Genomic DNA, 23,826 nt, shown 5'->3' with positions numbered 1-23,826 from the left:
ACAAAAAAAGACTGTCTCGATTAAGCCATCATAAAACCCATAAGCTGGTTTCACCATGATCTGGCTGCTTGTAGGATCACATACTTTACTGACCAGAAATCAACCCATCAACCCACCAAATGATTATGCCATTTACTGATTATGCCAGAGGAGGAAGAGGCATGGGAGTCATGGTCAGCATCAAGGCAACCAGAGAGCTCTGAGGGGGAAGAGGGACTGGAGCTGTCGGAGAGAGAGACAGAAGTGGAGCCTGGGCCAGCCGTCAGCCCTCAGATGGAGAGTCTGTGATTGAACCGTCTTGATCAAAGGCAATAGGAGTCTCTGAGTCATTGAAATCCAAAGGTCTTGAATCCCTTGAAACTTTTGTTGGGGCTGCTGGCGCTCTAATAAAGGAATCTTTGAGTTAACTTCAGAGGGTTTGTTGTGTTTGGAGAGTTGGGTCAGAACACTGAGCAGGCAATTTGTAATAGGTATTTAGGAGGAAGGTACCTACCTGGAGCACCTGGCGAACCTGGGCGTCCAGGAACGCCTTGAGGCCCTTTTCTCCTGGAGGTCCTTGTGGTCCAAATCCTGGAGGCCCTGGAGGCCCTCGCTCTCCACCAAGCCCAGGAACACCTGGATCCCCAGTAGGTCCCCGGTCTCCTTTGAAAGCAATGCTACCCTAGGGCAACAAAAAAAGACTGTCTCGATTAAGCCATCATAAAACCCATAAGCTGGTTTCACCATGATCTGGCTGCTTGTAGGATCACATACTTTACTGACCAGAAATCAACCCATCAACCCACCAAATGATTATGCCATTTACTGATTATGCCAGAGGAGCAAGAGGCATGGGAGTCATGGTGAACATCAAGGCATCTCGACAGCTCTAAGGGGGAAGAGGGACTGGAGCTGTGGCAGAGAGAGACAGAAGTGGAGCGTGGGGCAGCCGTCACCCCTCAGATGGAGAGTCAACAGCCCCAGGTCTGGAGGTGGCTGATGAGGAAGAGGAGGAACAGCTGGGTCCAGTGCCTGGCGTGGCTGTGCAGAAGACAGAGGAGAGGAGAGCAGTGGAAATCTTTGGGCCAATCCTTGGGACAGAAGAGCCACTGCTGCTAGTGAAGCCCTACCCCAGCTCTGGAGATAAAAGGCAGGGCCAGAGATGAATAGATATGGCAGGCAACTATTCATCTCACTGTTAGCCTGCGGTGAGAGAGAAACTTTTTGTTGGGGCTGCTGGCGCTCCTAATAAAGGAATCTTTGAGTTAACTTCAGAGGGTTTGTTGTGTTTGGAGAGTTGGGTCAGAACACTGAGCAGGCAATTTGTAATAGGTATTTAGGAGGAAGGTACCTACCTGGAGCACCTGGCGAACCTGGACGTCCAGGAACGCCTTGAGGCCCCTTTTCTCCTGGAGGTCCTTGTGGTCCAAATCCTGGAGGCCCTGGAGGCCCTCGCTCTCCACCAAGCCCAGGAACACCTGGATCCCCAGTAGGTCCCCGGTCTCCTTTGAAAGCAATGCTACCCTAGGGCAACAAAAAAAGACTGTCTCGATTAAGCCATCATAAAACCCATAAGCTGGTTTCACCATGATCTGGCTGCTTGTAGGATCACATACTTTACTGACCAGAAATCAACCCATCAACCCACCAAATGATTATGCCATTTACTGATTATGCCAGAGGAGGAAGAGGCATGGGAGTCATGGTCAGCATCAAGGCAACCAGAGAGCTCTGAGGGGGAAGAGGGACTGGAGCTGTCGGAGAGAGAGACAGAAGTGGAGCCTGGGCCAGCCGTCAGCCCTCAGATGGAGAGTCTGTGATTGAACCGTCTTGATCAAAGGCAATAGGAGTCTCTGAGTCATTGAAATCCAAAGGTCTTGAATCCCTTGAAACTTTGTTATTATTACTATTAAATTTACTTGCCACCTACCTTGCCATGGGGCTACTCTAGATCAGGGGTCTCCAACCTTGGTCCCTTTAAGACTTGTGGACTACAACTCCCAGAGTTCCTCAGCCAGCTTTGCTCTGGGAGTTGTAGTCCACAAGTCTTAAAGGGACCAAGGTTGGAGACCCCTGCTCTAGATGGCTCACAATGATACACAACGAAGAAATAAAAAGGAAGTTTAAACAAAATGAAATTAAAATAGAACAATAAAATTAACAAGGAAAATGAAAACAAAGGAAATACATGAAGTCATAAATAAATAAAGAGCCGTGGTGGCACAGTGGTTAGAATGCAGTATTGCAGGCTAATTCTGACTGACAGTTCGATCCTGACCTGCTCAAGGTGGACTCAGCCTTCCACCCTTTGAAATCAGTAAAATGAGGACCCAGATTGTTAGTGGCAAAATGCTGACTCTGCCAACCGCTTAGAAAGGGCTGTAAAAGCACTGTGAAGCGGTATATAAGTCTAAGTGCCCTTGCTAAAAAAAGTTGTGAGTGTGGGGAGCAGAAAGTGGGGGGGAGGAGGTAGATTCTGCTATCAATCTAGAAGCCACCTTCAGAGTCAAAATTCTCCATTGGGTCCCCAGGCCAATTGGCAGAGCCAGGTCTCATACAGAAAGATAGGAGGTTGGAGGCAAATCTTACCCCAGAGGGCCGGATGCTCCAAAGGGCGGGGGGGGTGGGGAATGTAAAAGCAGATACTCTGAATTTGAAATAGGTTACTTTGACAATTCAGGAAAAGTTTCAAGCTTGAAATGGTCTCCTTCTCCTTCTTGAAACACTTGTTCAGTTAGAGCAGTCTCAAGGACAAATTGTTCCCAGAACGGGCGCTCTGGGAAGTGTCCGCTCATAATTTGGCACCAAGTTTCAGTTCAGTTCCTAAAGAAATGTTCTCCATCAGCACCTAGTTATTCCTGGGATATTAGACTTGGAAATTCCTGATTGAGGCTTATCATCATAGGATCCCAAAAATTATGCCATCTTCACTGACTTACTGGCTCGCCCTTGGGTCCAGGAAAACCTGGGGGTCCATCTTTCCCAGGAGAAGCATCTAAGCCAGGCAGCCCTGGAGGACCTGGGAAACCTGGATTTCCTTTTTCGCCTTTCATTCCAGGGAAACCAATCACGTCACCTGGATCACCCTTAGGACCAGAACGTCCAGGAGGACCTGTAGGGCCGGGAGGACCCTAGAGACAAAACAAGAACCATTTTAGTCGTTAAGATTGCAGGTTTTTGGTCCTTTGCTCTCCCTCCATTCCTAGGCAGGCTTCTGCCAAGAACAGCCACGGTGCTTACTTGAGGCCCGATAGCTCCAAACACACCAGAAACACCTTTGTCACCTTTTGGCCCAGGAAAACCAGGAGCCCCTGGGATCCAAAACAGAAAGAAGAGATTAATGGCACAGGAAAGAAAACATCCCCATGTTCCAAAGGATTTTGGGGGGATTCCCCTTCCCCTGAAAACGTTTCATTTGGATGAGAAGCAAAATGTTCTGAAAAACTAAAGAAGCTTCTTGGATAAGAAGTGAAACGTTTTCAAGGGGAAAAAAAACAAGCAAGTCCAGTTGCCTTTTGAAAAAACACCGTTGGGACAATCGAGACCTGGATGATTGAGAATCTCCACAGACATTATCCTCATGGCTGAGTCCATGTTAGCCTGCAGGGCAAGGAGGGGCAACCTAGTCCACAGCTGGCAACACCTGGTTTTCCAAAAGCTTTACCCAAATCCAGCAGCACAGTAGGGCTCCCAAATCGCTTGCAAGGTCTTTACTGACCACAGAGTATTTGAAACTTGTTGACACTCATATGGGACTTAACCAGTGGTGGGATTTTGCTGGCTCTACCCGGTTCTGGCGAACCGATAGCTGTGGCTGCAGAAGGCTCCCACCGCCCACTTAGATGTTATCACGTCCTTTTTTTTATGTTCTGCGCCTGCGCAGAAGGTCCTGTGCATGCGCAGAGGTGGCACGCACAGAAATGGTTGCTCACATTTGCGAACCGGTAGCTAAGATAAGTCAATATCACCCCTGGCCGCAAGCCCCAGTCAAGCCCCACCTTGCCATGAGTGACATCAAGTTGGCCACACCCACCTAGTCACATAACCATCTAGCCACATCCACCTAGCCACGTCCACAGAACCGGTTGTTAAATTATTTGAATCCCACTATTGGACGTAACTCCCAGAATACCCCAGCGAGCATTCTGGGAGATGACCGTCTGCACATCCTGAAGTGGACAATTTTAAAAACATACTGTTAACAGAACCCAAAAAGTTTTTACAATACTCTCTCCTCCCATTCTCTGAGAAGCCTGGGTATGCCTAATATTTCGATCTTATCAGTAGCTACTATTATGGCATTCATTTCTCCTTCAATCCTACATTTCAATTTAATGCAAACAGAGGAAGCTGAGTTGGTGGGCAAATCCACAGGGAAAGTGTGATGTATTCTCCCACAATGCTTTACTCTTCAAAACAACAAACTGATTGTCCAAGCTTTTCTCCCCCCAAGAATCTCTTTCTCCAGATATGGAACCAACTCCAAATTCCCAACCAGCATAGCATAGCCATTCCGGAAAGTTTTAGGACTTGAAAGCCTGCACATCTGGAAAGAAGCCATGTTTGGGAAAGGCTAGACTGATGTTGGTTTTTTCTCATACTTTTACTCTCTCTCCATTCACGTGTTTCATGGAGTGGTGGTAATTTCTGCAGCATGCAAACAAAACTGCTCATGATGATGATGTCTCCAATTTAGGGCATGTCAATTTTTTCAATTTTCAATTTCCAAACATTAGGGGTGCTCAAAAGTTGTGAAATGCGTTGGGGATTGTAAAGATATTTTGGTTACCTTAATATAATTTAGATGTGCTTGGTAACATCATAACTTTTGTTGGTTTTATTTCCTATGCAATAATGCAACGCTTCAGAGTTGTTCAGAGATAGCAAAGTCTTAATAGGCACAAAAAAGAAGCAGAAAGAGAGACAAGCCACAAATGTATACCTGGATCTCCAGGGAGGCCAGGAAAACCTTTTTCTCCTGGAGGGCCTGGGATGCCGCTTCCTATGCAGTTAGAACAAAGATCTCCCTTGTCACCTGGAATCGCAAGACACACAGCAAAATGAATTGAATGAAAGAAATGCAGTGATACAAACATGTCAGTGAAAACAATTCAGACAGCATCTTCCTGCAAAAATTGATTCTCTTGATTAAAAGCCTGGGCAATCAATTTTCTGTGGAATCCTTGGTGCTCTCTGAGCTTGGTTGTTGGCTTATATCAGTGGTAGTCAACCTGGTCCCTACCGCCCACTAGTGGGCATTCCAGCTTTCATGGTGGACGGTAGGGATTTTGTCTGGTACTGAAGCAGTTTCCTTTTTTTAAATTGAATTGACTTTTTAAAAAATTTTCATAGCATTATTTAAAAACATTTTCATTAGGTGTTCATAAAATTCCCATTTTCAATTTAAATTTCTGAAAATATACCATTTGTATCGCCCGCGCATAAGTTTAGTTCACGTTACCTAAGTGAAACTAAATGGCTCTATAGCGTGACCGCAAACAAAAGAGCCTCGTCTCAGAATAGCTTGCGCATCTCCCCCTCCACACCACCCAGCTGTAACAGACAAGCAGAGCAGATAGCCAGCGCCCCCTCCAACCCAATCCATGATGCGTGAGAGGCATGCACAGATGACGATACATGGCGCATTACTGTGGAACTGGTGGGTGGTTAGAAAATTTTACTACTAAGAGAGATACAAAAATGGGCGGTAAGTATAAAAAGGTTGACTACCTCTGGCTTATATTATACATTATATTGTATAAACAGAAGTACAGAACCAAGATCACGTGAAGTACTAGTACCACTTTATAAAACCCTAGTAAGCCCACATCTGGAATACTGCAACCAGTTTTGGTCACCATACTACAAAAAAGATGTTGAGACTTTGGAAAAAGTTCAGAGAAGAGTAACTAAGATGATCAAAGGCCAGGAGACTAAAACATATGAAGAAGGCCTGCAGGTTTTGGGCCTGGCTAGTCGAGGGGTGTCAAACCGGTCATCCGCAAGTCGGATGCATCATGCACAGGCCACACCTACCCCAGCTCTGCAAAGGGAAAAACTGTTGCGATATGTCATGTGATGGCAATATGACGCGGCAAGTTTGACACCTGTGGGCTAGTCTAAAGAAAAGAAGAATTAGGGGTGACATGATAGCAGTATTCCAGTATTTGAGGGGCTGCCACAAAGAAGAGGTGGTCAAATTATTCTCCAAAGCACCTGAAGGAAGGACAAGAAGCAATGATTGGAAACTAATGAAAGAGAGAAGCAACCTGGAATTAAGGAGAAACTTCCTAACCGTGAGGACAATTAACCAATGGAACAGCTTGCCTCCAGAAATCATGGGGACTCCATCACTGGATGTTTTTAAGAATAGTGTAGACCAGTAGTGGGTTTCAATTTAGTTTGCTACTGGTTCACTTGTGCGCTTGCGCACACTCACACGGGTGGGTGGGCGGAACCTCCCGCCACTGCCACTACCGGTACGCCTGATCTGGGGCACACTGGTAGCAACCCATCACTGGTCTAGACTCTAAATAGTCACTTATCTAAAATGGAATAGGTTTTCCTACTTGAGCATGGGGCTGGACTAGAAGACCTGCAAGGTCCCTTCCAGCTCATTCTATTCTATTATCAGTGTAAGTCAATGTGGTGTTTGTTCCCTGTTTACATACAATGGCTTGCCCTGCCCTTGTTGGTGGAGGTGTGGTTTTCTACTAAGAGCTACCTAGAACCACATCCTTCATTGTATCTAGATGTTTATTAATTTACAGGGTTTTTTTTTGTTAATAGTGGTTTACAGCATAATCAGAGACTATTTTTATGACCTCAGGGAAACGCTTGTTTTGTTCTTGTCGGATAACAAAACTCATCCTCCCCGATTCTGTGGCAAACCACACCTGAAACCAGAGAGGAGTTTCAAAGGAAGTGTTGTGACCCAGGTTCCTGGACCCGGACTCCTGGACTCGGATGATTCAGAAAGTGAGGGAGAAGACCTGGCAAGCCCTGCTTCTCTTGGGCCCTCTCCCTCCCTGGCACCCACTCAAAGGGAGGAGAAGGGGCCGGCAAGGCCTGATTCTCTCGAGCCTTCTTCTGATTTGGCAACGCCCCAAGACCAGTTTTGGAGTTATGCAAGACTGCGCAGACGTGACCGGCGCGCGCAGCAGAAGCAGCGTTGGGATAAAGCCAAGGAATGATGGTCATGCAGTGACATCTGCAGAGACTATAAATAGGAGGCGGGACTTCCTGGTTTTTTGTCTTGGACAAAGCAATGAATTTGTGTGGACAAACTGTATCAATGGAGGGAAGAATATATTCGTGAGTAATTCTGGCCTTATCTATAATTTCCTCGTTATCTCCAGAAACTTGGCAGGCCCATGAGTAGACATGGCCAGGACATTTATCTATGTAAATAAATTAGAAAAGAAGGCCTTTGACTGACTCTTTGCTGGGAGTATTGGGGGGAGGGAAACAGAACAGGAAGCTTGTAAATGTTACAGGTTGAAGAATGGTTTAATAGCCAACACTCCAACAGTGGCAACAATAAGACAATCCAAATTCCGAATTCCAAACCAATTCTGCAGATCTCATTCTAATCAAAAAATGAACAATACTATAATACTATACCTTTCTGGCCTCTTTCCCCTGGAAATCCTTGGTCTCCACGGGCTCCTTGAGAGCCAGGAGGTCCTCGCTCACAAAGCCGATCAACTGAATGAAAGGAAAATAAATGAGAGTCAAGAAATGAGTCAATTTTACACAAAATGAATGCTGGGAAAGTTCAGTGAAGCTTCTCACTCTTAAGAAGAGCTTCAAAAGTTGCATCCTTGGTATCCATTCTGAATACTGGGACAAAGAAAATGGACTTTGTTTAGTTATTTCTTAAATTTGTATGCTGCCCAACTCCAGGCAATTCCCAAGTAAAAAAACATTTCAAAATACAGTAAAAACCAAAAATAAAGAATAAAAAGAGAGTGTTGGAGCTTTCCTGGTGGGTCTGGACTACAACGCTTAGAATTCTCATATGTACAGTCAACATGGTTAAATTTAAGGATCCTGGATTGAATAAATAATATTTATCTGACCAGCAAAAATGTAAAAGAATAAAAACAGAGTGAAGCAAATAAATATAATATACTAGCAAAATAAATCACATCTTAATGTTAACACAGTTGTTACCCAGATGAAAAATCTAAAGTATTAATAGATATAAAATAAAAACCATATATCCTCTAACAATTTATTAGTTAAGATATATTAATGGTAATGTTTAAAGCAAAGGTAATTAAGTCTTTAACCAATTACCTCTTGCTTTCATTGCAACAATTCAAATCCTGTCACAGCCCTGTCCCTGAATTTCAGCTAATATAGACTGAAATCAATTGCTGAACATTTTTAATAGATACCAATAATTATCATCTTTCGCACTTGCCCTGCATTGCACTTGGATCCAGATTAGATTGTGAGTCCCTGAATCTCAGGTAATATAGACCAGGTATAAATAAAGAAAAGAAGAACTAGGGGGAGACATAATAGCAATATTCCAATATTTGAGGGGCTGCCAGAAAGAAGAAGGGGTCAAATTATTCTCCAAAGCACTGGAGGGCAGAACAAGAAGCAATGGTTGGAAACTAATCAAGGAGAGAAGCAACCTAGAACTAAGGAGCAATTTCCTAACAATTAGAACAATTAATCAGTGGAAAAACTTGTCTCCAGAAGATATGAATGCTCCAACACTGAAGGTTTTTAAGAAGAAACTGGACAGCCACTTGTCTAGAATGGTATAGGGTCTCCTGCTAGAGCAGGAGGCTGGACTAGAAGATCTTCAAGGTCCCTTACAGTTCTGTTCTGTTCCGTTCTATATCATCATTATTATCATCACCATCATCATTATTATTATTTATCTCACTGAGCACTGGTAGTTACAGGCCCTCCTCCATTTACAACTATTTATTTAGTGACCAAAGTTACAGCAACACTGAAAAAAATGATTTACAGTATGACCATTTTTCACACTTATGATAATTGCAGCATCCCCACAATCACATGATCCAAATTCATGCATTGTCCCGGGGTCATGTGATCAACCATCTGCAACCATCCTAGGTGGCTTCCAGCAACAAAGTCCATCGGGGAAGTCAGATTGTCTTAGCGACTGCTTTATTCACTTAACAACTGCAGCAATTCGCTTAACAAATGTGGGCAAAAAGGTCATAAAATGTGGTAAAGCTCACTAAACAACGGCCTTGTTTAGGAATGGAAATTTTGGACTCAGTTGTGACCCTGAGTCAGGGGTCTCCAACCTTGGTCCCTTTAAGACCTGTGGACTTCAACTCCCAGAGTCCCTCAGCCAACAAAGCTTGGAGGTCATCTAATCCAGGGGTCTCCAACCTTGGTCCCTTTAAGACTTGTGGACTTCAACTCCCAGAGTCCCTCAGCCAGCAAAGCTTGGAGGTCATCTAATCCAGGGGTCTCCAACCTTGGTCCCTTTAAGACTTGTGGACTTCAACTCCCAGAGTCCCTCAGCCAGCAAAGCTTGGAGGTCATCTAATCCAGGGGTCTCCAACCTTGGTCCCTTTAAGACTTGTGGACTTCAACTCCCAGAATCCCTCAGCCAGCAAAGCTTGGAGGTCATCTAATCCAGGGGTCTCCAACCTTGGTCCCTTTAAGACTTGTGGACTTCAACTCCCAGAATCCCTCAGCCAGCAAAGCTTGGAGGTCATCTAATCCAGGGGTCTCCAACCTTGGCCCCTTTAAGACTTGTGGACTTCAACTCCCAGAGTCCCTCAGCCAGCAAAGCTTGGAGGTCATCTAATCCAGGGGTCTCCAACCTTGGTCCCTTTAAGACTTGTGGACTTCAACTCCCAGAATCCCTCAGCCAGCAAAGCTTGGAGGTCATCTAATCCAGGGGTCTCCAACCTTGGTCCCTTTAAGACTTGTGGACTTCAACTCCCAGAGTCCCTCAGCCAGCAAAGCTTGGAGGTCATCTAATCCAGGGGTCTCCAACCTTGGTCCCTTTAAGACTTGTGGACTTCAACTCCCAGAATCCCTCAGCCAGCAAAGCTTGGAGGTCATCTAATCCAGGGTCTCAACCTTGGTCCCTTTAAGACTTGTGGACTTCAACTCCCAGAGTCCCTCAGCCAGCAAAGCTTGAGGTCATCTAATCCAGGGTCTCAACCTTGGTCCCTTTAAGGGTTGTGGATTTCAACTCCCAGAGTCCCTCAGCCAGCAAAGCTGGCTGAGGAACTCTGGGAGTTGAAGTCCACAAGTCTTAAAGGGACCAAGATTGGAGACCCCTGCCTTAAGTCAAGGACTACTTTGTAGATACTGGCGATTGTCGTTTTTCAACATTTGCTTCATTTTCTTGACAGCCCTACCTGGTGGCCTTTTTTTGTTCATGAAGGAGAAGGAATATGTATTTCAGCCTTCTCCAACCTGTTTCTTTCAGATGTTCCCTCTCACACATATTGATCAACACAGTCCGAAGAGCATGTTAGCAGGTTGTGGAAACTGACAGAGATGGATGACCAGCAGTGATCAATCAGAACATTATTTACCAGGTGGGATCGTTGATCCTGGTGGTCCTGGAGGCCCTGGAGGTCCTGGGCGCCCTGGTTGTCCATCAATTCCTGTCTGTCCTGGTATAGCGATCCCAGGAAGGCCCTGATCCCCTTTCTGTCCTCTTTCACCGGGTAAACCGGGTGGACCTGGAGGGCCTACGCTTGGAACTCCTACAGTGAGAAAAATGATGGTAAAGGGGAGATTCGTTTGGAAGGGAGAATATATCAGATGTGCTACTGTCTTCACTAGGAAAAGATGCACTATCTTACCTGGAGTTCCTGGTAAACCAGGAGGGCCCAGGGGCCCAGGATAACCACGATCTCCTTTGCTTCCAGGATATCCTGCCACTCCTTTGCTACCCTTTGGTCCCACTGTCGTACCGGTGCCTGGCCTTGGAATCACCTATAGCCCAAGGATCAAGGAAGAATGTTATTTAAATATAGGGCATGAAAGAAATAGGATTCTACCAAACTACTGTATATTGGAATCTTTCCCCTGAGAGTTTCAAATAATTCCATGATTTTCAACTCCAAAAACTTCACCATGAATGAACCATCCCTGAAACCAAGGTAGTTTATCCTCAGCACTTCAGCCAGCATATGGGAAATAAGTAATCAATACTCGTGGATATTTTCCTTAATATTCTATCAATGCTAGCATGCAAGAATGTATTGGCCAATAAGAGAGACTGTGTTCTCATTGCCCTGAACAGAGGGTTCTCCAGTTCGCTAGCCCTCAAATTTAAAGACATTAAAAGCAAAAGTCTCAAAAAGTTTTCAAAGTGCGATGAAAAGCAGGACATTTCTCTCTCTGCTGTTAAGTTTTGCTCAACCGACTTCTGAAATCAAAATTCTCTCAGAGTTTTCTTTAATAAATTACAAGGATCATAACAACTGGTTTGCTTTCTCGTCAAAACCCGTTTGAGCTCTCTGCCTGTTAAGGCGGAGACTTAAGTGAAGAAAATAAATATAATAATAATAATATACTAACAAGTAGCAGAATAAATCACAGGATGTAATGTTTGTTTCTCTATTACTTTTTAACACAACTCTTACCCAGGTGTTAAATCTAAACCAGTGGGGTCCTTGGTGGCTTTCTTGCAGACATTTCATTACCAAATGAGATGATGTCATCAGTGCTAGAAGGGGTGGGGTTTGCTCTCTATTTATACTCTAATGGCTTGCCCTGACACATCTAAACATTAATGGGTATAAAATAAAGAATAAAACTATATATCCCCTGAATTACAGTTGCTAAACATGGGGAAAAAGAACCAGTAAGGCTCTTTGTTGATTTTTTTTGTCTGAAAATCTACATTCGCTTTAATATTTTATAGGTAGTTCTCAACTTACGACCATAACAAATTGAGACATTTGAGTTTTGTCCTTTTTTGCCACGGTTGTTAAGTGATCTGGCTTCCCCATTGACTTTGCTTGTCAAAAGATGATCACATGATCCTGGGACACTGCAACAGTGACGAATACATGCCAGGTGCCAAGAGATTGAATTCTGATCATGTGACCATGGGAATGCTGCCTTTTTCCCCCCAGTGCTGTTATAACTTCGGTCACTAAATGAATGGTTGTAAGACGAGAACTACCTGTAAAAGAAACATTTTAAGCTGGTCGTTCTTCTGAATATTGCAATAGCTTTAAAGCAGGGGTCTCCAATCTTGGCAACTTTAAGCCTGGTGAACTTCAACTCCCAGCTTTGCTGGCTGGGGAATTCTGGGAGTTGAAGTCCACCAGGCTTAAAGTTACCAAGGTTGGAGACCCCTGCTTTAAAGTATGAGGAAGCAAGCAGATACAATACCCCTCTCAATTAGGACAAAGGCAAGAACAAACATATTGCATTGCCATTTTTTAAAAATGCATTTTATAGTACAGGATTTAATGATGGCAAAAGAAAAAGTTCTAAAAGACGTTCACGGAAGAAATACCTTTGAAACGGGAAGAGTCTGCCCGAAATGCAATTTAAAGAAGGAGGCAGAAGAGACAGGATCAAGACTTACCAATCCAGGTGGACCAGGTAAACCAGCTTCTCCTTTTTGACCCTAACAACAAAATAAACATCTCAAAATCTGTAATTCCTGAGAAAACCAATCCCGGCACAACTTCCACCTGTTCTTAGGAAGATTCTGAACTGCATACTTACTTTGTCTCCATCTCTTCCCGGGATACCAGACATGCCAGGTTCACCGGGAAAACCCTGCGCGAGAGAAAAACGAAACCTCTCAATCCTACAAATATTTCATAGCTGTTAGATCTGGACATGTCCAAATGAAGGAAAGATAGAAAAGACTTACAGACAAACCTGGCAATCCAGGTTCCCCATCTTTTCCTGGCTTCCCCTTTGAAAGAAAAACACAGAGAGAAGCATTAAATAATAACGAAGCTGGAAGAGGCGCCTGGCATTAGAGCCGGCAGTCAAAGGCTGAAAATTTGGAGGTTTAGGTAAATATCACAAGGCAGTGGGTCCACATTAGTTAGCAGGAACCATTAAAGTAAGTTTCACGGCTGAAAACAGGAAGGGAAGTGGCAGCCTGAAGCTATTCTCTCCCATGGCATGCAGTAGAATGGATTTCATTTCTCCAGAAAAGACAGAAAACACTGTTTCCCCCCCACTCTAATTTCGACTCTAAAACTGGATAGCAAATGTCAGAGCATTCCAGCCCCTTCTTTTTATTCCCCATTTTTTCATTTTACAATCTTATAATCTCTTTTATTCAGGGTAGAGTAGAGCTGAGCGTTCACTGGCCAGATGCCGTTCCTGACGCCTATGCAGAGTTTGCAGCAGATAATTTCTTTTTGCACCCTGATAAAGAAACATTTGCTGCTGCCTAGAATTGAACCCTCAACCTTCCGAGTGGGAGGTGAGCGTCTTCACCACTAGGCCACCACTCTGCTCACGTCTTATTCCTAGACAGTTCTGTTAAATTTAAAAATCATTTTGAAATGGTGACAAAATCCACCAGCAGTGGATTTCTTTCTTCTTCCTTCTTCCTTATAGGAAAATGGAGGTTCACTGGTATCATGGCCATCATGATTCAAATAAAATGGGGATAAAATTCAGTGAATAAAACCAGGATGGTTGTCAATGGATGGATTTTTCATTTCAGCGGGGAAAACATCCATTGACATCCATTTATAAGATTCAGGAATGACCTAGTAAGCTTTCACCTACTAGTTTCTATTCTGGTAATCTGTCTACTAGAAATGAAAGTAGAATCTAGAAGTATATAGATCAACTTGAAATGTTCCTATATTTAAGACTATGCCAGAAAATCCAGAACAAATATGACATAGGAAAGGTGACCTGGGTGGAGATATGCAGGATCTGTTCCTAGGGAGATAGGGTGAAAAATATATAAGTCTATAGCAAATAGATAATGTTCATAAAAAATCACTTCTCTAATTCATTAAAGGAAGAAGATGGGATGATGATGAAGGAGAAGAAGCAGCAGGAGAAAGAGGGATGATGATGATGGAGGGGGAGGAGGGGGAGGAGGACACGACTTGCAAGATTCTATTATTATAGAACTGGAGATATGGTTTCTTGGTCTGGTCTAACTAGTGGGACTGTCATAAATCTTGCAAGTTTGATTTGGCTGTTCTTCTCTAGGCCTCCTTCTAAGCCACTCAACTATTTGTTTGTTGTGAATTTCAGTTACAATCTTGCATATCTCCATCAAGGTCATCTTATTTGCTCCATGAAGCTCATGAACTTGGAACAGCCTTTGTCAATCTTACAATCTTACACACCAGGACCACCTGAGGTTGCAAGCCCTAAACTGCACCAGGCTTCTAAAGGCCAACTTAAGCGTGAACAAGGACACAGCATAAGCACAGTTATTGTATTCTAAAAAACAGAAGTCATACAACTGTGACTAGGATATGAGAAAACTGGTGTGAAGCCATGGCTAATAATTTCTATGTCAATTCCTTACCCCAAACATTTATGGGTATCTTCTCCATAAATGTTTGCCACAGAGACCATGTTTCTATCATAGTTTAGAGGTCCTCCTTTTCAATAAATGGTTAATGAGATCTGACTGCAACTAACCTGGCTCTCAGAGTTACTGTAGCCTCAAAAAAAAAAAGCTAGGAGGCTGTTTGTTCCTCTTTCTTTTTAATAAGTGCCTCTTCAAATGATCATTTCTGATTTCAAAGTCATGTATAAGTATCAAGTGAAAAGCAGGAATTGACTCCAAGCTTTGGGGAAAACAAAGTTATCAATCATTCAAGAAACTCCACACAACATCTCACAGAAATTGGCATCAGTTGCAATGGCTCACAAAAAATGTCTTCCATAATATGATGATGACCTAAATTAGAACTTTCTCTTTAGCTCTTTGCTCAATACTTTTGCTTTTCCATTAGATACAGGACAGCAACCATTTCAGGCACTCAAGTGGATGAAATCTAAAAAATATGGAAATCGCAGATAGTCCTCCACATAGCACTTAGCAATAGCACTTAGACTTATATACTGTTTCATAGTGATTTTACAGCCCTCTCTAAGCAGTTTACAGAGTCAGCCTATTGCCTCCAACAATCTGGGTCCTCATTTTACCCACCTTGGAAGGATGGAAGGCCGAGTCAACCTTGAGCCTAGTGAGATTTGAATTGCCAAATTGCAGGCAGTCGGCAGTCAGCAGAAGTAGCCTGCAGTACTGCTTTCTAACCACTGCGCCACCACAGTAGTCACATGACCCTGGGATGCTGCAACCATCATAAATACATGCTGATTTCCAAGGGCCCAAATTTTAATCACGTGATGGTGGGGATGCTGTGACAGTCATAAGTGTGAGAACCGGATATAAGTCACTTTTTTCAGTGCTGTTGCAACTTCAAATGATTGAAAGTTGAGGACTACCTGTTGTACATTTGCTATTTCTTGAGTGTGATGGTATTACTGATTGATATGTTACCCTAACCTCTAAAGTCCCTGAGAAACCAATGGTATATATATTTAGGACTTCCTGCCCTTTCACTAAAAGTTTGAATCGGGGGTAGGAAGGGGAGAGTCACAATATACACAACCTACATAGGGAAGGGGGAAAAGGGCAATATATACCCTTTTGCATAGGTTAGTATGTCTTTGACTTCATCATTCTGAGAAACAAAACACAACAGCCTACAACGGGCTTAACAAAGTCAATTTATTTCTGTAAAATCTAGAGGGGAATATTATTTGGGTCCCATTCATTCTGGATTCTTATGCCATCTTTTATAGTCTTGGCTTCTCTCAAAAATGCTAAATGGAACTCCCAGCAATAAGAACATGGATTACTCCGATTCATCCTTTCTATGCTTCTAGAATCTTAGGGTTAGAAGGGACCTTGAAGGTCTTCTAGTCCAATCCACTGCCCAAGGCAAGAGATATTATACTATCCTGGACAAATTGAATGTCCATACTTTTCTTTTCTGCTTATGTAACTGCCAGTTGTGGATTTCAGGGCGAAGGCAAATACACAAAAGTATTTACCCTTTTGTCCAAATTTCTGAACAACCAGAGGTTGGAAAGCATTTTTATACGTCACTTCCAATTTCTGTTCCAAAGATGAAATCAAGGAGGAAGAAATCATCTGAATTCCTTAATCCAGATTAAAAATGAAATGTTGATGTCTCTTGGTTAAACTGCATTGATAAGTGGGTTTGTACATGCATTTTTCAACGGCCTCTTTCTCATTCAGGAGGGTTTCATCCACACCAACTCTAGCAGATCATACAAGAAAGGAAAAACGTCTTACCCAATATTTGGTGGCCCAACCTGAACTCCCAAAGCTATACATGGTTTGGAAAAGTAAATATTGGGTTCCAAGAAGTTACTTACTCTTTTGCCTGGTTCTCCTTGCTCACCTTTTTCACCTTTTCCACCACCAGGAGGGCCCTGGAAATCAGAAAAGTATCAGTTATCAGTTAATAGGGACCCAACCTTTGGAGAATCCTGATGCCCCTCCACAAATGAAACAAAGGAAAATACTCACAGGAAGCCCGGGGGTGCCCGGGGACCCTGGGGGGCCCGGGTCACCTGGAACACCCTGTCAGGAGCAAAGGGAAATTGTTACAAATCCATCCTGAGGGTCAAGACTGACTCAAACTTTCACCAATATTTTCACTTCGCTCACAGCTTGACAGTAACAGGGGGTGGGGGGGTGGATGAATGCAAGGGTGGAGAAATAGTATCTAAGCAACAGTTGGTTTCCTGAGACTCAAGGACACACCAAGCAGATGCCCCAGGGTGGTTGGCTGTTTCCCATAACAAAATGAACAGAAGTGATTGGTGGATTTACTGGACTGTGAGTGGCTTTTGTATGGGAAACCCAGAGCTAGTTTTGCTTCTTCTGTGCCAATGTACCTTTTTTCACTAGAGTTTTATATTCTTGGTAAAATAATGTCCCAGAAGTTTCTGTTTCTGGATTCACCAACTGGACAGTTGATGCTGAGGTTCTGATCAAGTTCTACCTTCAGATTTTGTGGACAAATATGTGCTCAAATTCCATGGAAAGTATGGTCAATTATTAGAGAGGATACAACATTTATTTGTTTGTATCCTATCTTTATTATTGTTACAAATAACTCAAGGCAGCAAACATATCCAACACACCTTTCTTTTTCTATTTTTCCCACAACAACAACATTGTGAGGTGAATTGGGCTGAGAGACTGGCCCAAGGTCACTTACCTAGGTTTCATGCCTAAGACAGGACTAGAACTCACTGGACCTGGTTTTTACCCTAGTGCCTTAACACTAGACCAATTTATCTTTATCAGTCTACTTTAATTCCAATTGTCACTCAAATAACTGCTTTGAGTGACTAATCAAATTGATCTAATTCAAAAGGCTGTATGTACAGTACATATGTGTATGCACAAAACTCTGTCGAACTACTTGATCAGTTTGAAATCATCCAACTGCACTTGGTCCATTGAATCAGTCAGACAAGTCACTTTGAAACATGATGTCATCCCATTGTCTTCCGTGATGTTGAAAAAGTTTGGCGCCATCACTGCAGATGTGGCTCCTTAGGACCCACATTCAATTAAAATATGTACACGCATTTCCCTGAAATCTAAGGCAATGGACAATCTGCAGGAGATTTTGAAGTCTTCAGTACAAATTTTGTGAAATTTGGCAATTTCAAAATTTTAATTACATTTTAAACATTTTTTTTTCACAATCCCCCAAGCGCCCACCCCCCCGGTACTTCCATTAAGATGATAACTGTCCAAGAGGAGAAAGCTAAGGATGTTTTCTGAGGACTTTCGAGGGCTTTTTGAGAAGATGTTATGATAGTGACATCAGGTCTAAGTGGTTGTATGTATTGGGTATTTGTAAATCTGAAGGCACACTATGCTAACAATTGTAAAGATTAAGCTATTAAGTTCTGAGCTCTCTTTTCTGTGGAAAAACAATGCATGTTGGAAAGAACAACTTTACAAACTTTACAAGGTCTGTAAAATTGAAATGAGGACAAACATAAGAACACTAAATCTAGTTCTTGTTCCACACTTTTCACCTTTTGTTTGATGTATAGCAACCTCCAACAAAATTTATAGATCTCTCTGTAAAGACAAAGAGATTATAGCATAGGATCAGGTTTAGTAATGGATGCTACTGTGAAAACGCTGGTAAATGCTGGAGGATGGTCCAGTGTGACCCATCAATGCAACTGGGTAATTGAGTGAAAATGGTGGATGCTCAGACACTGTGCGAGAAAAGCAAGTAGAGTTCGGGTGGTGGTGGAGTTAAACGAGCCATTAGTCTAGAGTTGTTATGTTGCCACAAACAGTCCAAGTCCAACTCCTCCTAAATTCCATTGACCCTTATCTGGTGCCAATTTAGTGTTGAACTTTAGTTGAGAATCTCATTTATTTGAGCAATAAACTTTTAGTTTAGAATCTCATTCATCTGAGCAATAAACCTTCTGAATTGCAATTTAGCTTATGGTCTTGATCCTTTGTGGCTGACAGATACCACCAGAATAACTTCTCTCACTCACCTGATCTCCTTTTTGAAATTCTACATCATTGATTCTCTTCTGTTCGCCGATCTGTCCTGGTGGCCCTGGGGGTCCTTGAAGTCCCTGTTCACCCTAACTCCCCCAAAAGACAGCAAGACAGATTAGTTGTATTTGTCATTCCCCCAGAAAGAGTCAGCAATCCTGGAAACCAGTTCAAAGGGCCAGTTCAATATTCCACACTCACTTTTTCTCCTTTGGGTCCCTGGAAATTCAAGCCCATATTGCCCTGAAAAAGAATGGAAAACAATGACTACCATGAAGATGAAATGAAATAATAATGGGAATGATGAACCATGGCTAGAATGCTCCTTATAGATCTATATTAATTTCTTTTACGTTTGCAGTGATTTTAATAGTTATTAGACAACCTACAACACGTTGAGTCTTCCTTTGACAATATTTACTTACCTAAAGAGATAAACAGAATGACATGGGTGCGCAAAAAGCAGCGGGGCTGGGATGATTTCTGACTTCCTGCTGGCTTCCCCATTGACTTTGCTTGTGGGAAGCTGGCAGGGAGCATTGGAAAGCATGATTACATGACTGTAGCTGACCACAATGGTGCTGCAGTGGCCGCAAGTTTGCAAAGATAACTCAAAAACTGTTGCCCTCATTTCAGTTAATTAAGCATCATTTCAGTTAATTAAAAGTTACAATCAGAGAGTTGAAAAAGCAACAACTACTAATCAGATACAAAAGGTTATCATATGCAATACCTTAGAACCCGGCAATCCTGGGGGACCAGGAGGACCCTGTTAATGTAAAGAAACTCATTAATTTCCAGAATTATTTCTGTACGCAAGATAAATCAATCTGTGGCTGAAAGGCTTGCACAGTACAAGTACTCCTGAGGCATAAGAAAAAAATGGCCCTGATCCAATCAGTTTGGAACTCTGGGCCAGTTTAATTAAGAAAATTAAGTCAACCTGAACTGAACTGAACTGAACTGAATCAAATTGATTTGATCAGGTTGAACTGATTATTATTTTTTTAAAAAAGAAGGTTTTAACACACCCCCCCCCAAGTCCTTTGAAATCATTAGCTCAATCTGGAAGAATTGAAGACGCTACTTGGATAAGCAGCAAAACATTTCAGGCAAAAAGAAAAGAATTCCAGTTGCCATGACTCAACTTTCAAACAATACTATCTGGATGATTGAGAGCCTTCATCAACGTCAATATGGAAGCTTCCGATTTAATCTGAACTGTTAATTCGAATCAGAAAGCCAACTTATTTTGGAGATTTGATTCAATCGTTTTCAAAAGGAATCTCTCAAAATAAACTTTTCACAATCCAAAGAAGGATGCTTGTGAAAACATAAGAAGTAGGGATGCTTTCCTGAGGGCATCCAGATGTTATTGGCACTCCAAATGTTTGTCTGATTGCCAAGCACCCAAAATGCAGTCATATGACCAAAGTAGAAGACACTTTAAATCAGGGGTCATAAATACCCCCGCTGGTAGGTACATCAGAACTTTTAATGGTTATGACCAGACATAAATTGAGAACTCTCTCTATAACAGAGCTCCTCTGGGGATGGATAGCAGAAGAGAAAAAGGCAAAGGTCTTACATGACCCTTTTCTTAATCCTTTTACCCCAATCTTCAGAAAACTCCTCTCCCCCCCCACAAACCTCCTCTAATTCATCCATTCATAATCTCATCTGGTGCCAATTATTCCTTCCACTAATTAAACAGAGATAATCAAAAAACTGTACCGTCAAACCTGGGGGTCCGGGAGGACCAACTGGGCCTTCTACACCAGGGGGACCTGCAGAGCCCTAGAAGAATAGGAAAAATCGTTGGATGAGTCTTGCCTTTAGAATGCACCCATGCGAATGTCAGGAAAAACAGAGTGTTCACGTTAGATCTCCTGTAGAGGACTGGACAGCCAATCATAAAATATTGTCACCCCCACATCCCATTACATCTTCAGACATTTCATTATTGTACTAAGCAATGATGATGTTACCTAGCAAGAAAACAATCAGAACTCCCAGGACTCTACTGGTCAGACCAGTGGACCAACACTCATGTAGGGTAATGCCAGGCACGAGGTGAACTACTTGGGAGACTGTTTTACATTCATAGGTACAAACAATAACAAAAAAGAATCAGATGTCGCTTGCCAAATTTCAGTGATGGCTTGACTTTTGCAACTTTAATTTGGTGCTTCAATTAAAAAATGCCAAAATGCCACAATGTAAGCATAATGACTGTGAATACTGAACCACTCAGAAACATCAAACTATCCAGAATTTTGTTTAGAATAAAGCAAGTCGGTCCTATTGGTGAAGACAACTCATATGCCTAATCTATATTTATACCTTTAATTTTTTTCCTGCCTAAATGTAAAACTTTGCTTTTCTCCACATTGAAATTCATTTTGTTGGACAGGGCCCATTGTTCAAGTTTGTCAAGATCTTTTTAGATCTTGAGTTTGTCTTCAGGGCTGTTGGCTATTCCTGCCAGTTTAGTGTCATCTGCAAATTTGATGAGTTCTCATTCTATTCCCTCGTCAAAGTCATTTATGAAGAACATCCTTCATCTTTAAGGACATCCACACGTGGAATACTTTCTCTTCCTCCTAGTTTGTTGAAGTCAGCTCTCTTAAAGTCTAAACTATTAGCCAGCTTGGACTAGAAGACCTTCAAGGTCCCTTCCACTCTGTTACATGTTACTTGTTTAAATTCTCAACCTAGAAATAAGGAGAAATTTTCTGACAGTGAGAACAATCAACCAATGGAACAGCTTGCCTTCAGAAGTTGTGGGAGCTTCATCATTAGAAGCTTTCAAGAAGAGACTGGACTGCCATCTGTCAGAAATGGTATAGAGTCTTATGCTTGGGTGAGGGTTGGACTAGATAACCTACTAGATGACCCTTCCAACTCTGCTAATCTAATCTAATCTAATCTAATCTAATCTAATCTAATCTAATCTAATCTAATGTAATCTAATCTGTCTCTAGCATCTGAGAATGCTTCTTGGATGAAAAGCAAAGTGTTTTCAAGGAAAACCCCCCAAAAATCTAGTTGCCTTTTGAAAAGCACCTTTGGGAAAACCAGGACTTGGATGATTGAGAATCTCCACAGACTCTCTGCTAAATATGTTCGGCTAGACCAGTGATGGCTAACCTTTTCCGGATTGAGTGCCCAAAGCACATCCAACCCTCCAAAATGCAATGCCTGCGTGGCCCCTGTGCATGCACCCTACCCCCATGCATGCATCCCCCCCGTGCATGCATGTGCCCCGCTGCCCCGTGCATGCATGGCAGAGATCCAAAGACCAGCTGGCTGGCGGGAGGCCCACGTGCATACATGGTGGGGCTGAACTGGGGTGACGGCTCACTATGTGCCACCTCTGGCAGGCGTGCCATAGTTCGCCATCACGGGACTAGACCATTGTGTGTTGAGGATGCTTTAATTTGGATGTGTACATTGGATAGAGGATTGGACTTGAGGAACTCAATAGTTCCTTACTATGGAATTCTATGGTTTTGTCAAATGAATGGAAGAATGAGAGACTCAGAGAAGAAGAAAGAAGTGAAGCAAGACATAACTTTCATCCATATCCACATTTCTGAACGGAAGCCTTTAATTCAAAAGGCATGAACTAAGAGAATCTTATGTTCATCAGCTGACAGCATTTGCTACAGAATTTAAAAGTCAGACCCAGAAACACCAAACGCAGTCTACTCAAAATTAAGCTACCACGTGTAGATTTCTTGTTGAAAACGTGGTTTTTCTTCAGTCCACAGCTTCAAACTATTTTATATCAGCAGCCATTGCTGTATCAAAAAACTTTTGATCTGAGGATTTTTCTGCGTTTTGACTTCTTACTCAAGCAGCACTACCTGTTAATATTCTGCTTTCATTAAAATATTCTGCATACCACCAAGGTTTCTTAAAAGAAAAAATCCACTGAAGCACATCAGATGTTTTAGCCAACTTACTGGAATTCCGGGTGGACCTGGAAATCCCGGGTCACCTTTCTGTCCAGGGAGGGGAGAGGTGATAATATCTCCTCGTTCACCCTAAAATGTAAATATGGGATATGGATTAAGATAGTGATATTCATGATGAGCTTCAACATGAAGACACACCAAAGTGCCCACTGAACCATTAAAATAAACCCTCCACCAACTTCTTCATGCAATCATTTTCTTGCAGGAATACATTCATAATAGTCAGTGTTCCAATTATTTGAGGGGTTGCCACAAAGAAGTAGTAGTCAACCTATTTTCCAAAGCACCAGATGACAAGACAAAAAAAGGAAAAGGATGGAAACTAATCAAGGAGAGAAGCAACTTAAAGTAACTAAGGAGAAATTTTCTGACAGCAAAACAATCAACCAGTGGAATAGCTTGCCTTCAGAAGTTGTGGGTTCTCCGACGCTGGAGGCTTTTAAGAAGAGACTGGACAACCAGTCGTTGAAAATGGTACAGGGTCTCCTGCTTGAGCAGGGGGTTGGACAAGAAGAGCTCCAAGGTCCCCTCCAACCAGTGGTGAAATGTAAAATTTGTTACTACCAGTTCTGTGGGCGTGGCTTGGTGGTGGTGGTGGGGTAACGTGACTGGGTGGGTGTGCCCAACTTTTTTTTTTTTTAACTTTTAAAAGCATTTTTTCTACAACCTCTTCGGCCAAAGAGGTTGTAGAAAAAATGCTTTTAAAAGGCTCCTCTGATGATCCCAGCTGAGTTGCCTGATCGTCAGAGGCTTTTCTTTTCTTTTAAAAGCATTTTTTTGCCTTTAAAAGAAAAAAAAGCCTCTGACAATCAGGCAACTCAGCTGGGATCATCAGAGGAGCCTTTTGACAGCATTTTTTTTTTTTTTACATTTATATCCTACCCTTCTCCGAAGACTCAGGGCGGCTTACAGTGTATAAGGCAATAGTCTCATTCTATTTGTATATTTACAAAGTCAACTTATTGCCCCCCCAACAATCTGGGTCCTCATTTTACCTACCTTATAAAGGATGGAAGGCTGAGTCAACCTTGGGCCTGATGGGATTCGAGCCTGCGGTAATTGCAGGCTGCTGTTTTTTAATAACAGGCTATCTTACAGCCTGAGCCACCACGGCCCCCTTTTTTCTGCCGGAGAAAAAGTGCTTTTAAAAGTAAAAAAAAAAAGCTCTGATGATCGCGCAGCTCAGCTGGGCATTGTGGGGAGGGGGTTCTCCGAATCACCCGTCGCCATCGCTACTGGATCAGGCGATCTGGTCCGAACCGGGAGCATTTCAACCCTGCCTCCAACTCTTATTATTCTGTT

The 23,826-nt window shown here is 42.7% G+C and overlaps 1 protein-coding gene across 1 annotated transcript in view; it reads right to left on the bottom strand.

Annotated features, from left to right (window-relative positions):
* The window catches only part of COL4A5 (collagen type IV alpha 5 chain), a 139,588-nt gene that overhangs the window by 50,037 nt on the left and 65,725 nt on the right, over positions 1-23,826 (bottom strand). Inside the window, exons 10-26 of the mRNA XM_058196543.1 lie at positions 22,513-22,593; positions 20,279-20,341; positions 19,278-19,313; positions 18,746-18,787; positions 18,541-18,633; positions 16,526-16,579; positions 16,372-16,428; positions 12,842-12,886; positions 12,691-12,744; positions 12,548-12,589; positions 10,806-10,938; positions 10,533-10,706; positions 7,603-7,686; positions 4,922-5,014; positions 3,220-3,290; positions 2,919-3,110; positions 1,335-1,503 (exon numbers count right to left, since the gene is read on the bottom strand). Coding sequence (XP_058052526.1) covers positions 1,335-1,503; positions 2,919-3,110; positions 3,220-3,290; positions 4,922-5,014; positions 7,603-7,686; positions 10,533-10,706; positions 10,806-10,938; positions 12,548-12,589; positions 12,691-12,744; positions 12,842-12,886; positions 16,372-16,428; positions 16,526-16,579; positions 18,541-18,633; positions 18,746-18,787; positions 19,278-19,313; positions 20,279-20,341; positions 22,513-22,593 — 1,483 coding nt within the window. The remainder of the gene's footprint in view (positions 1-1,334; positions 1,504-2,918; positions 3,111-3,219; positions 3,291-4,921; positions 5,015-7,602; positions 7,687-10,532; positions 10,707-10,805; positions 10,939-12,547; positions 12,590-12,690; positions 12,745-12,841; positions 12,887-16,371; positions 16,429-16,525; positions 16,580-18,540; positions 18,634-18,745; positions 18,788-19,277; positions 19,314-20,278; positions 20,342-22,512; positions 22,594-23,826) is intronic.

The sequence above is a fragment of the Ahaetulla prasina genome, chromosome 11, assembly GCF_028640845.1.
Source record: "Ahaetulla prasina isolate Xishuangbanna chromosome 11, ASM2864084v1, whole genome shotgun sequence".
Classification (NCBI taxonomy): domain Eukaryota; kingdom Metazoa; phylum Chordata; class Lepidosauria; order Squamata; family Colubridae; genus Ahaetulla; species Ahaetulla prasina.
Note: the sequence above shows the minus strand (reverse complement) of the source record. Positions and strands in the feature narration are given on the sequence as shown.